This window comes from Budorcas taxicolor, chromosome 21, assembly GCF_023091745.1.
Source record: "Budorcas taxicolor isolate Tak-1 chromosome 21, Takin1.1, whole genome shotgun sequence".
NCBI lineage: Eukaryota > Metazoa > Chordata > Mammalia > Artiodactyla > Bovidae > Budorcas > Budorcas taxicolor.
In genome coordinates, this window is record NC_068930.1 from 62,052,972 (window position 1) to 62,066,293 (window position 13,322).

At 39.2% G+C, this 13,322-nt stretch overlaps 1 protein-coding gene across 1 annotated transcript in view; it reads left to right on the forward strand.

The window, feature by feature from the left end:
• UNC79 (unc-79 homolog, NALCN channel complex subunit) overlaps positions 1–13,322 on the forward strand; it is a 225,599-nt gene that overhangs the window by 122,566 nt on the left and 89,711 nt on the right. The window contains exons 24-27 of the mRNA XM_052659741.1: positions 1,365–1,566; positions 2,210–2,389; positions 3,808–3,873; positions 12,421–12,707. Coding sequence (XP_052515701.1) covers positions 1,365–1,566; positions 2,210–2,389; positions 3,808–3,873; positions 12,421–12,707 — 735 coding nt within the window. The remainder of the gene's footprint in view (positions 1–1,364; positions 1,567–2,209; positions 2,390–3,807; positions 3,874–12,420; positions 12,708–13,322) is intronic.

A 13,322-nucleotide genomic window follows, 5' to 3' on the forward strand; every position in this document is an offset into this window, starting at 1 on the left:
TATCATTCCTGCCAGATGCAATATTGTATGATTTTTTTGTATGTGGCAGACTTTTTAACTAGGCTGGTTTATTTTCTACCATTCAACTGACTCCAGGGTGGGAAGAAGTGAACAATGAAAGTGTTAGTCGCTCAGTCATGTCTGACTTTTTGCAACCCCATGAACTGCAGATTGCTAGGCTCCTCTGTCCATGGGATTTTCCAGACAAGAATACTGGAGTGGGTTGCCATTTCCTTCTCCAGGGCTCTTCCTGGTCCAGGGATCAAACCCAGGTGTCCTGCACTGCAGGGAGACTCTGCCACCTGAACTACCTGGGAAGCCCCAGGGTGGGAAGTTCTTGTCATTAAAGCTAGATGCTAAGAGAAATCAGATGAACGATAATATAGATCAGAGCAAAATCAGAGAAGGTAAATATGCTGCTGAAACGAAATGCCACAAATTAACGTCAGAGAGACATGAAAAATGAGACCTGGAGAGAATTGTTTATCCTATTTGGCACCTTTATTTTATACTTGAAGAAATGAAGTCTCAGAGAGATAATGTGGCTTTTCAAAGACCACAGAGTGAATTCAGGGGAGAACCAAGTTTAGACCCTCCAAAGTCCTGTTCTGCTGTTTTTCCACATTGGCATATTGTTATTAAAAGTAATGATAATGGGAAGAACCAAAATTTGTGAAACATGTATTGTATTTCCAGGGCAATGTATTAAAAGTGTTCCATCATGCATTACCTCATTTGATCCTCGCAATAACCTCTTGTGTGTTCCAAATTTACAGATAGAGAAGTTGAGAGTTAGAAAGGTTAAGTAACTTTTTCAGTGTTACATGCCTAGTAAGTGGAAGTGTATCTTCTTTTTGGTAGGAGAAAAAAGTGTGGGAGAGGAGTTACTCCTAATCATTGACTATTCCTTAAATTTTAACTTAGAAATTTGAGCTACATGTATATTATTGACTTTTTCTGATATATTGTATAATAACCACTTAATCCATATACCCTCAAACCAATTTTTTTTTAATGCCTGTAGTGTCTATTAAGAGAACCATACTTCCAAAACTACATTTTAGAATACACATAGACAGTAGATGGTGAAAGTTGCTCATAGTGTTGAGTATTGGGAGTAAGTGGTTATTATACAATGTATCAGAAAAATCAGTAATATACATGTAGCTCAGATTTCTGAGTCAAAATTCAAGAGATATTCAATGATTAGAAGAAACTTCTCTCCCACATTTTTCCCCTACCAAAAATACAATCCAAGAAAATTTCAGTTGAATCCTTCTCCGTTATAAGTATGTATTGAGGAGGCTGCCTTATTTCGCTTTGCTTAGTATGTACATCTGACTTTTTCTTAACCTTTTCTCCAGGGTCTGTGTCTTTGTCTTGACTTCCAGTTTGATACTGTGGTTAAAGATCGACCCACAATATTGAGCAAGCTTTTACTCTTACATTTCCTCAAGCAAGATATTCCTGCTTTGAGTTGGGAGTTCTTTGTCAACAGATTTGAAACGCTTTCTTTGGAAGCTCAGCTACATTTGGATTGTAACAAAGAATTTCCTTTTCCTACAAGTAAGCAAAACGAAGAACTTGCTTTAAAAGTCAGTTCCTATTCCTGTGCTTGCTGGATAAGCTGGATTCTGTGCATGTAATTTCACTTCCCATTATTGAAGCTACCTTGACTTCATGTACTCAGTTCATCAAATGTTTATTGAATATCTACTGTGGTAGTCTGCAGGTTAACTATTTTCTGGCACTTCAACATCAAAATTCTCATTTGAGGACCAATGAGAACCATTTGTGACTCTGTGTTCCTTAAATATTACTCAATCATCTTGTTTATGTTTGTGAGCAACTTTGTGAGATTTATTTGTACTTTGTAAATTTACACTTCCTTGCTTAGTAATTAGTAATTAGTAATTAGCAGCTCTAAACAGATGGAGGAAAGACTGGCCACTCGACTATTTATCCAGTGATAACAAAATTAGATAATTTAATCTTACAGTTTAAACAGAAAAATGATAAGTGATAGTTGAAACAGGTAATAGTTACATTTTTTAAAATATAAATCTTATCATAGAGGGAGACAGATGAATGAAAAGTGTATCAATGGAAATGATTTTTAATATTGAAAATATACACGGATTGTTTCAGAATAGGTGTATATAACTTAGCTAGTTAAGGAAAATGATCACCTCTAATTCCTTTTGCACAGCTATCACTGCTGTGAGGACCAATGTCGCCAACCTCAGTGATGCCGCGTTGTGGAAGATCAAGAGGGCTCGTTTTGCAAGGAACCGCCAGAAAAGCGTGCGTTCCCTCCGAGACAGCGTCAAAGGACCCGCGGAATCCAAGAGGGCGCTCTCCCTCCCCGAGACCCTAACCTCCAAAATCCGTTGAGTATCTTCTTCCATCCTCCCTTTAAAGCTGTTTGATGTCTTTCTGAGGCTGACCTGTCTTGTTGAATGTTCACAGAGAGTAATGTACTTAGCAAACTGAGCTCCTTCAGTTGCATTGAACTTCACGTTCCCCTAGAAGGTCCCCCCAGGTGTATCAGTGCCCTGGATGGCTTTTCCCAGCTGCTGGTGAAGCAAAGCCCTGATCCAGCAGTGGATTGTTTAGAGACGTAGAAGGCAGCAAATCCACTGATGCATGGCATGAAATGCAGAAGAAGCATTTGTTCCTGAGTCCTAGAATATGAAGGTTTCCACCACTAGTATCGTAACCTAAGGGCTTCCTGGATGAAACTTTGACCAGACCCATGGCAACTAAGAGAGTGGAAATTTGGAATGCATGACAAAGGCAGCCAGCAGACTCCCAGAAAACCAATAATAATGGTGTTCTCAAAAAAAGAAAAAATCAGGCTGAGGAGAAGTTGAACTTCTGCCCAATTTCACCAGATAATTTATAAATAAAAATAAACATCATTGCCACCTAAAAAAAAAAGACCATATATTATTGTTTTCCAAAGGTCTTTCTTTATACAGCAGTTTTAAAGAAGACAAAAAATTATCAAATAACTAGATGAACTGTAACGATTAGCAATGGCTCACGAATGACAAATAATTAAAAATCATAACTGTCATCATATTAGTGAATGAGTGCATTAAACGTAACATTGATGAAGTGATTTAATTTTTAAATGACTGTCGTGAAGTTAATAGCACCATAAAACATATTTTTTTATCCTGTCAGAAGCTGAAATGTTCGCTTTTTCATTGGCATTTCTTAGAAGACAGCTTTATGTGACATAACCATTTTTAATCATAAATATGATTTTATTTTGTTTATTGCATTTTCTCTATTTTATGACAAGCTATGGAAATGTGGTATTTTGAACTTTGGAAGAGTCATTGAAAGCCCTTTAAGCAATCAATAACTCAGCTTTTCAGGGAGCAAAGATAATAAGAGATGGCCATTTAAGAATAACCTCTAGCAGTATCAGGACCAGGTGAAACTGCATCAGATCCTAGAAAGCAGTACTTAAATAAATTACAATTTCTATATGAATTTCCTAGCTCTTTTATTTAACTAATCAGTTTGGGACCTGAAGTTTATTTATTGATATTTCTTGTTCATTGATTCACATGACAATTTTTGAAGGATAAGAGTTGAAGTCACATTGAAGGATGTTCTTTAGATTCAAAGAAAACCACAAAACTTTTAGGACGTAAACCTCTTGTCTGTGATGTTAATTACAAATAAGAAAGCAAAACTTGCTCCTGCTATCCAATGCAGTTAGTGCTGAGTATGTTTTCTAGGCTCAAGTTGTTTTTAATGCTTATTTAAATAGAGTTGTTGTTGATTTTTAAGCTGTGAGGTTGACCAGGCATGAGCAGTCTGCTCCAGCTCTCGGTGGGACACCTGAACAGACGCCAGGTGGGTACTTCTGACGTTGAAGGGCCGTGTGCAAGTGTCTATCACAGGTGGAGAAGGTAAAAAATGAGGTGTCTCTAACTGGACCTGACTGATGTAATTATGATTGGAAAGCTCCAAGGGTTTCACCCCACATGCTCAAGTGTGTGAGTCCCTGACATGGCAATTCTTTCAATTTTCAAATTGGCAGATGACTTTTAATCCTGTTAACTTATGGTCCAGTAAGAAGCATCCTGTTACCCAAGTGTGCACTTTTTCCCCCGAGAGCCAGTATGAACAGAACGATGCATAGCACTTATATTTGTATGTGTTTTTACACATAGAAATATTACTTTCATATATATCTGCTCTAGGAAAAACATTCATTTACATTTTAAAAGGTTATACATTTAAGCCACCATCATTCACTCATCCCCTTAGCCATTTCTGATTCTTTGCAACTCTCACATGCATTTCTGTCTCTCAGAAAAAGGAGGATTTCCATTCTTTAGAGGATCATATTCAGCTTGGTAGAGGGTAACTAACTATCCTTTGATATTTTGATAGATTAGTTTATCATAAAGTATCTTTAGGGTTGAAGGGATGCTGGCAAAGCTACTACAGACCGAATGTTATCTACACACTTAATGCTGTGCTTGTTGGGAAAATTGTGGAGATTCTGAATACCTGCCTATTTGTCCAAAACAAACCTGGTTAACTGCCACCTATGTATCATGCTATACAATGTCTGGTTTTTCATCTAAGAATAGTTTTAAAATACACTTTTCATAATGGTTCCGATACTCTCAGAAGGAAAATTTCAAGTAAGGAGACATTCAAGAATGTGTTCTAAAGGGACTTCCCTGGTGATCTAGTGGTTAAGAAACCACCTGGCAATGCAGGGGACATGGGTTTGATCTCTGGTCTGGAGAGATTCCACATGTGGCGATCTGTGTGCCGCAACTCCTGAAGCCCGTGCCTTCTAGAGCCGGGGCTAACGCAGCACAAGGAGCCGCCACAACGAGAAGCCTGCACGTCACAGTGAAGAGTAGCCCCCGCTCACTGCAACTAGAGAAAGCCCTTGCCTAGCAATGAAGACCCATTGCAGCCAAAAAATAAACAAATAAATTTATTAAAAAAATAATCTGCTAGAAAGAATCAGTGAGGGGTGGGAGAGGAGGAGAAGGGAGAGTGCCCCTAATATTAGGAATGCAAATGGCAGATGTTCGACAAAGTGTATTTTCTCTTTTAAAACTCATGAGATAAAAGGGACAGCAGACACATCTCAGACTCCCTCTACTTTGTTTTTTTGTTTTGTTTTGGGCTGTGGTGGGTCTTCATTGCAGTGCATGGGCTGTTCATTGTAGAGCACGGGCTTTAGAGCGCGCAGGCTCTTTAGCTGAGGCTCTCCGGCTCAATTGCCCCACAATATGTGGGATCTTTTTTCCCTGACCATGGATGGAACCCTCATCCCCTGCATTGGAAGGCAAATTCTTAATCACTGGACCACCAGGGAAGTCCCCCTCTCTCTACTTTGTTTTGAGCTTCACTCAGGCCTCAACTGTGCTGAGGTTTTTTTTTCTTTTTTAATTTAAAGAATAAAAATAAGAATTTCTGACCCTGTGTGTCATTAAAAATATGAAAATCATCCATTTCCTCTTCAGTTAAGTCTTTTTGAGATTGGTTCTTATGGAATTTCATAAATTATCTTTTTCTCATCATATCTTTTCATCTTAAGGCTTAACTGAAAAGTTAGTCTTTATTTTTACCCATTTAAACAATCCTATCTGGAGAAGGAAATGGCAAACCACTCCACTATTCTTGCCTAGAGAATCCCATGGATAGAGGAGCCTGGTGGGCTGCTGTCCATAGGGTTATACAGAGTCGGACACGACTGAAGCGACTTAGCATGCATGCATGCAAACAATCCTATTATAGGAGTCCTCTCACAAGTCTTTGGAAAAACATAAACATATGTATTTTGAATTTAAGAAAAGCTTTTAGGTGTCTAATTGTCCCACCAAAAGTGATCAGATGGAAAAAGGGCAGATGACAGCATTGTTTAAATTAAATAAAAAGCTGAAGCTTCTAGAGAGGTAATTATATGACACCACCATAAGCAAACCTTGCTTAGATTTGGAAACAGATGGCTCAGCTTTTAAGGCAGTTTCAAACTAGTTTTTCATTTTTGCATTATTATTTACTGAACACTGAGTGTTTTACCTTGGAAGCAAAAACACGCCAGGATAATCATAAAATTGTACAGGGTGGTTTAAGATAGTAATTAAATAGAAACCAGAGACCTTGCTGTTTAAGGAACATACTTTTGTTTGGAACAAGTAATGAGCTTCTCTGTGCAAGACCTCTTATTGATTAAGCCCGAAATAAGGCAGATGTCCTTTAATTATGCAGCAAGACTTAATTTTAGTTGATGTTTAGGTCGAAACTTTTGGCACTGGATATACAGTTTATGACTCTCTGATCTTAGCCTTTATATATTGCCCATAGCAAATTTTGCCACAGAAACATGCTTGTAGAGAGGGGAAATTCTGCAAGGCTACCAAAGAGTTGTGCTACTCTGTTGACTTTTTTTTGTGAGTTAATAATCTGTGTTTTTTAAATTTTATTTTTAATTGGAGGGTAATTGCTTTACAAATTTGTATTGGTTTTTGCTGTACAATAACATGAGTCAGTCATTAAGTATATATATATTTATCTCAAAGACCTCTGTGCATATAAGTAAAATTCATAGACTGTCATAGCTGAAACATGTTAACATGCTCATTTTCCAGAAGAGGGAACTGAGGCTTCCAGAAAGGAACAAGTTTCACAAGCTTGTTGATGACAGATCTGGATCTCAAGCCCACATGTCTTGATCTGTCTTGCAAGACATGTATGGTAGTGCTAGGAGGAAGGAGCTCAGCACCTTCATTTAATCCTAACTGATGAAATACACAATTTCACCTGCTAATCGGAAGTTGGTATAATTATAAATTATATATAAGCTGTTTTTTCACTGATGCTTTGAGAATCAGGAATTCTTTGTTTTTGGTGATTCAGAACACCTTTTGAATAGTAATTGAATATAATGCAGCAGTTACCATAGGTTATAATTGGATAATACTGAAATGGTATCAACCCCATGGGAAACTTAATTATATCTTGTTCTCATCCCCTGGAATGAGTAATTAAATGATAGTGGGTATATAATGTTAATAATAAAAACAGCAAGAACATTTATATATGTAGCGTACCGCTTTATTAAGAGTGTTTTTAATGCAAATTATCTAATTCGAATTTCACAACAATTCTGCATATGCATAAAGTATTTTTTCCACTTTATATACAGACAGGAAATCTGAGGTCATGAGGGCCTAAGTAATTCTGCTTGCCTGATTTGCTCAAGGTCACATGTAACTAATTAGTTAAAGACTTGAGTCTGGGAGACTTGATCTGCTTTTCTTTCCACTATAGCTACCTCTCAATGAGTTCGTCTAAGAGTATTCCTGTCTTAGGGGACACAAGGACACCAGTCTTGTCAGAGAGCTGACCTGGGCATTTAGGCCCACTACAGTGTGATATAAGCCCATGGGTGTCCAGACCAAAGGATCTTCCTGAATAAGATTTACAAATTGGTCTAAAGAGCCAATCTAATCCCTAAAGGGACATGAATACTTTCAATTCTACTCCAACCTAAAGAGAAATCTTAAGATCTCATGGTCTGAATTTATAGCAACAAGAGAATGTACTTAATACTGGGTATCATAAGTAAAACTCTCTTGCATTCCTGCCTCCCTCTTAGTGTTTAGCCTAGAATTCCAACTAACGTCTCTTGAGGCTCTTTCTTTTTATTCTAGAGGTGGTTAACAGTTCATGTTTTCACCAGCTTGCAAAATTGGGATCTTCCCGACCCAGGGATCAAACCCGGGTCTCTTGCCTTAGAATTTAATTGTTTATATAGGAATGCCCTTGTCTGAAATGATAGTTTTGGAAATGAGAGTTTCTATTGAACAAAGCACTTGCTGTACTAGGAGGAATGTAAAGATACATCAGAAATTTTTATACTGTCCACTTGCGTATAGTCAAGTAAGAGATAAAGTATGAACATAAGTGAACTCTCATCTTCAGAGAAAGTGATAGTACTACAGGCTCATTCATGTCAACTGCAGCGGGAGGAAAGCCGGACGCGACAGGGAAGGTCTCGTGGACAGGTGACTTCTCAGTCAGGCTGAGGCAGGTGGGTAGGAGGTAAATCATGGTGATAGATGTGGGGTAGAGGCAGGGATGGGAAGCAAACAAGGCTTTGCAGTTAGCATCTGGTCCCATCTTTCCAGCCCTTCTGTGGCTTTGTGCGTACACAACAGAACTGCTGTGAACGAAGCCTCAAGTCGTATGAATGAGCTAGGCAGATCAGTGAGGTAGTGTAGTTAGAACTACCAACATAGTGCAGACTCATTTATAGGGCTCGCTTGCTGGTTTCTCTGGACCAAATGCAGAGTAAGCTCATGGAAACCTCCTTCCACTACCTAATGGTCACTTGTTGGCTTGTCACTTGTTGGAGGGGTCAGTGAGTTGACTTCCACAGAGGAATGTTCTCTATTTCCTTACCTACTTCTTTGCTGTTTGGGATGTCATCCATTTTTTTCCCATGTAGAAAAGATCGGACATATTTACTTAAATTCAGGGCACTTAAACATTTATAAGTAATGAACATCTACTATATGTCAATCACTGCCCCCTATTCTTTGAGAGGTGTAAAATTTGGATAAGACATAGGACTTGCCTTTGAGGAGTCTTTATTCTTCCCTTCTTTCTTGTGTTTAGAGATTTATAGAATTTAGGGAATCACAATTGCTGAGAGGAGGATGGGTATATAATCAGAAGGGCTCCTGGGGGCCATATTCATGGGATAAAATTGGGGGTGGGGGTGGAGGGCCACCTTGCAAGGTGAATAGAGCACCATGAGAGAAGGCACCAAGGTACAAAAGACTGGCTCCATTCTGAGATCCAGAAGCAGCCCAGTGTTTATGTAAGGATGCTGAGCTTCTGGGATGGAGCAGTAGGAGATGTCTGGAAAAGCAGGTCCTGATCCTGCCTGGTTTCAGATCTTCTAAATAAATAAAATTGTATTCTACTGTGGCATTTCAATCAGTTGTGCCACTGTGTGGACAGATCGTGATGGACCCAGTCCATGTTAAAGTTAGGCTAGAAATCATTCTGCCTCCACGACAATAAAGATGTTTACATTTATCCAACCAGTCCATTGAAAGGAGATCAGCCCTGGGTGTTCTTTGGAAGGAATGATGCTAAAGCTGAAACTCTAGTACTTTGGCCACCTCATGGGAAGTGTTGACTGATTGGAAAAGACTCTGATGCTGGGAGGGATTGGGGGCAGGAGGAGAAGGGGACAACAGAAGATGAGATGGCTGGATGGCATCACTGACTCGATGGACGTGAGTCTGAGTGAACTCTGGGAGTTGGTGATGGACCGGGAGGCCTGGCGTGCTGCGATTCATGGGGTCGCAAAGTCGGACAGGACTGAGCGACTGAACTGAACTGAAACCAGTAATACTGTCTTTATCAGTAAACAAAGTTTCAGCTTTCTGAACCTCATTTTTCATAGGGGTTTGATTAAGGTAACTTTTCTTAATGAAGAGTGGTGCCAATCACATTCTTACAGTCCTTTAAAAGAAAGACAGTATACAGAGTACGGACTTTCAAAGCCCTCACTTGGAGGAGTGAATTATTGGAATTAAAAGAGATTTTTTTTTCACTTTATGAGAAAGGTTCCATTAACCATTTCTTTTGTCAATACACTTAATGGGTTGTTAAAGATCACTCATTGCTCAGGGAAAGCAAAAAGTCACAACCTTAAAGCTAAGCACTGCAGATCAATGAAGATCAATCTAAAATGAAGATAGGGCCTTTGTGAAATGACACCTAGTCACTGGGAAAATATGATTTGATTTGAAACGTTAAGGTGACATACTTTGAAAATGATTATCTACTTGTGGTGGGGCGAAGAGATTTGAAATATTTAAAGTTGAAGTCTGATGGTTTATTTTCTGTATTTGAGGTGATAGAAGGAAATGGGGAGCCCATGTCCTAGCTGAGCCTGGTCTGGAGCTCCCTTTCTTCTGTTTGAATTCCCTGGACTCTCAGGGCTAGACAGCAAAGGTGCATCTCCTTCTTGAATGCTCCTCAGTTCTATTTTTAACTTTGGGGCTTTAGAGTCTAGCCAGTCTGGACTTGGAGGTGACCGAGCAGAACTGAGTGATCTCATACTCTACTAAACCTTGCCCCCCAGAGCTAAGATGAATTGAGGAATGAAGTTATAGAATCATAATAGCCATCACTTGCAGCTACAATGGCATTGAACCCTACAGGGAACCTAGATTCTCACATTTGCCAGGCTTTTGGCCAAAACTTGCCTGAAGCAATAACCTCCTTCTGGTTGTAAAGTAATAATGCTCTGAAGAAAAAAATATCAAGATTGAATATTTTTCAATACTGAAAAGATAGTTCTCTAAACTTTTAAAATGATGATTTGGTCTGATCTTCTATTTCAAACATTTAATTATAATATACATCAGTGCTTTATATTTATGACCTTTCATGAAATAGGATGTTCCACATGAATTGATTTTTTTTTCTGGTGGCTCATGCCTGCCTAATAAATAATGATATTAATAACTAACTGACTATTCCTGCATGTGAAACAGTATCATAAACAAATCTTTAGGTTTTATTTGAATACTTTTTTGATAAAAAAAAGTCTCTTATGTACACTGCACATATTTATTCCTTCATGAACAGACTATGAGACAGAAAATGTTGTTAATGTCCAAGGGTTACAGTGAAGTTTGTTAGGTGATTTCCCCTGTATTAGATGTTCTTAGACTTAGTTGATTCTGTGACCTTTTCACTCATTGCCGAGATCCCATCTTAAGGTATCACTTTTGAGCAGATCAACATTCTTCTGATCATCTGGGGAAGACTAGACAACCAAGCATATAAACTGTGCTATGTGCAGTTTCAAACTAGTAAATTTGGAATTTGACATTACCTGCATATCACTACCTCGGAGAAAGTGTTTCGGCTCCAGACAACTAATTTCTGTGGTCCTCAGAACACATTCCTTCTGTCTTGTTTCTCTTGGTTTGTCCTGGAAGACAGCTTTTTGACAGATTAGTTGAGGAATTAAAGAATATGACTGACTACCTAGCTCTTTGTTGTATCCTGCCTGCTCTAATTTAAATGGATAGAATCTAAGTTTGCTGTATAATGATCTGTAACCAAAGCTTGTCATCATTTAGAATGTTTTCTCTCAGAATGAGAGATGAGAATGAGGTGTGCTGGTCTAACCCACCAGGCAAAAGCTTTGTTTCCAATTCAGAAATTCTCATGTCAAAGGAAGGAGAAGAATACAGAGGGTATTTTGAATAAGGCCCCAAATATAAATATAGGAGAGCAAATCTCATTTTTCCTTCCCTCAAAGTCCTAAACTAAAGAGCAGAAAACAAGGGGAGACAGGGTATAATTTCTGACTTTAAGAAATAACTGAGAAAGTCCATGTCAGGGACCTGTTCAGATGTGATTATTTGTTAGGTTAAAAGTAAGTTAAGGGCTAAGGTATTTTTTCTTTGCATGTGAACTTTCAGCTCACCTTCATGTGGCGTTTTTCTGTTTTTAAAAGTTCATGCTTCTTTCTTTCTGTCTGTGCCCTCCCACCCCTTGTGTGTTTCTCATTACATACAGCAGGGCTTATAATTTGCTATTTCTAATTTTGAATGTATAATTCAAAGAGTACACACTGCTGTTATCTCAGGATTTGGAGAAGGAAACTTTTTTTTTTGCCTCAGCTGAGTTTTGAACATAACTGAATTGAGACAATAATTTAAACAAAGTAACCCAATGGATGTTTTAGTTGCTCAGCAGATTAGATGAATATTATTTTGTGGTTATTCTTACCTATTTATTTTACAAAGCTGGAAGGAAAATGTCTCTTTATTAAGGTAAAACTTTGCCAAGGTATTTAAAAGTTCTCGAAATGCAAATTGTGTGTAGATATTTGTCTTGCTGTTTGAAGATAACTTTGCTTTCTAGTGCCGTGTTTTTATTTGCATTCCCTTATTCTTCCCAGGTGGCACTAGTGGTAAAGAACCTGCCTGCCAAAGCAGGAGATATTAAGAGACCCAGGGTTCGATCCCTGGGTGGGGAAGATCCCCTCGAGGAGGGCATGGCAACCCACTCTAGCATTCTTGCCTGGAGAATCCCATGGACAGAGGAGCCTGGTGGGCTACAGTCCATGGGATCACATAGAGTCCAACAGGACTGAAGCGACTTATCACGCATGCATTCTTCCCAAATTGGTTGTTGATGCAACAATATAACTTCCATCCTGGGAGCAGTGCTTTGCTTAGTAGGCCATATTGTGTCTGAGTTTGTCTAGAACAGACCTTTAAATATTTAGAGGCAGCAGATAAAGTGGTGCTTTATCGATAAGTGAAATTTGACTGTAAACTTACTTGTGGGGGAGCCACCCACTGATGGCCTTTCTTGTACTGACAGGACAACAGTCTCCTGAGAATGACAACACCATCAAGGACCTGCTCCCCGAAGATGCTGGAATTGACCACCAGACAGTGCACCAGCTGATTACAGTGCTCATGAAGTTCATGGCCAAGGATGAGAGCAGCGCCGAGTCAGACATCAGCAGCGCCAAGGCCTTCAACACGGTCAAACGGCACCTGTACGTCTTACTTGGCTATGACCAGCAGGAAGGTTGCTTCATGATTGCACCTCAAAAAATGCGCCTGTCAACTTGCTTTAATGCATTTATTGCAGGAATTGCCCAGGTAAGTGGAAGCTTTCATGAGTCATGCCATTAGGCTTTTAGTACAAACGAATCATTAAATTCCATTTAGCCAACATTGGTTGAGTGTAAAGTTTTGCGCAAGTTAACTTTATTGTGTTAGTCATTTGGTTGTGTCTGACTCTTTTGTGACCCTGTGGGCTGTAGCCCTGCCAGGTTTCTCTGTCCATAGTAGCCATTTACTTCTCCAGGGGAATCTTCCTGACCCAGGGATTGAACCTGTGTCTCCTGCATTGCACATGGATTCTTTACCTTCTGAACCACCACAGAAGCCTTAGGGGTGTTTAGAAGACATCAGCAGCCTGATAACTTAGAGGGAGTTGGGGGTTTATAGGGGGTGGGGAGGGGAATATACATAAAACTTAACACTTAAGAATTAAAAAAATATTATTTATTTATTCTTGGCTACATTGCTGTATGCAGGATTTCTCTAGTTGTGGTGAGCCAGGGCTGCTATTTGTTGCAGTGCACGGGTTTCTCATTTTGGTGGCCTCTCTTGTTGCGGGCACAGGCTCTAGAGTGTGGGCTCAGTAGTTGTGGCACATGGGCTTAGCCACTCCATGACATGTGAGATCTTCCTGGGCCAGGGATCGAACCT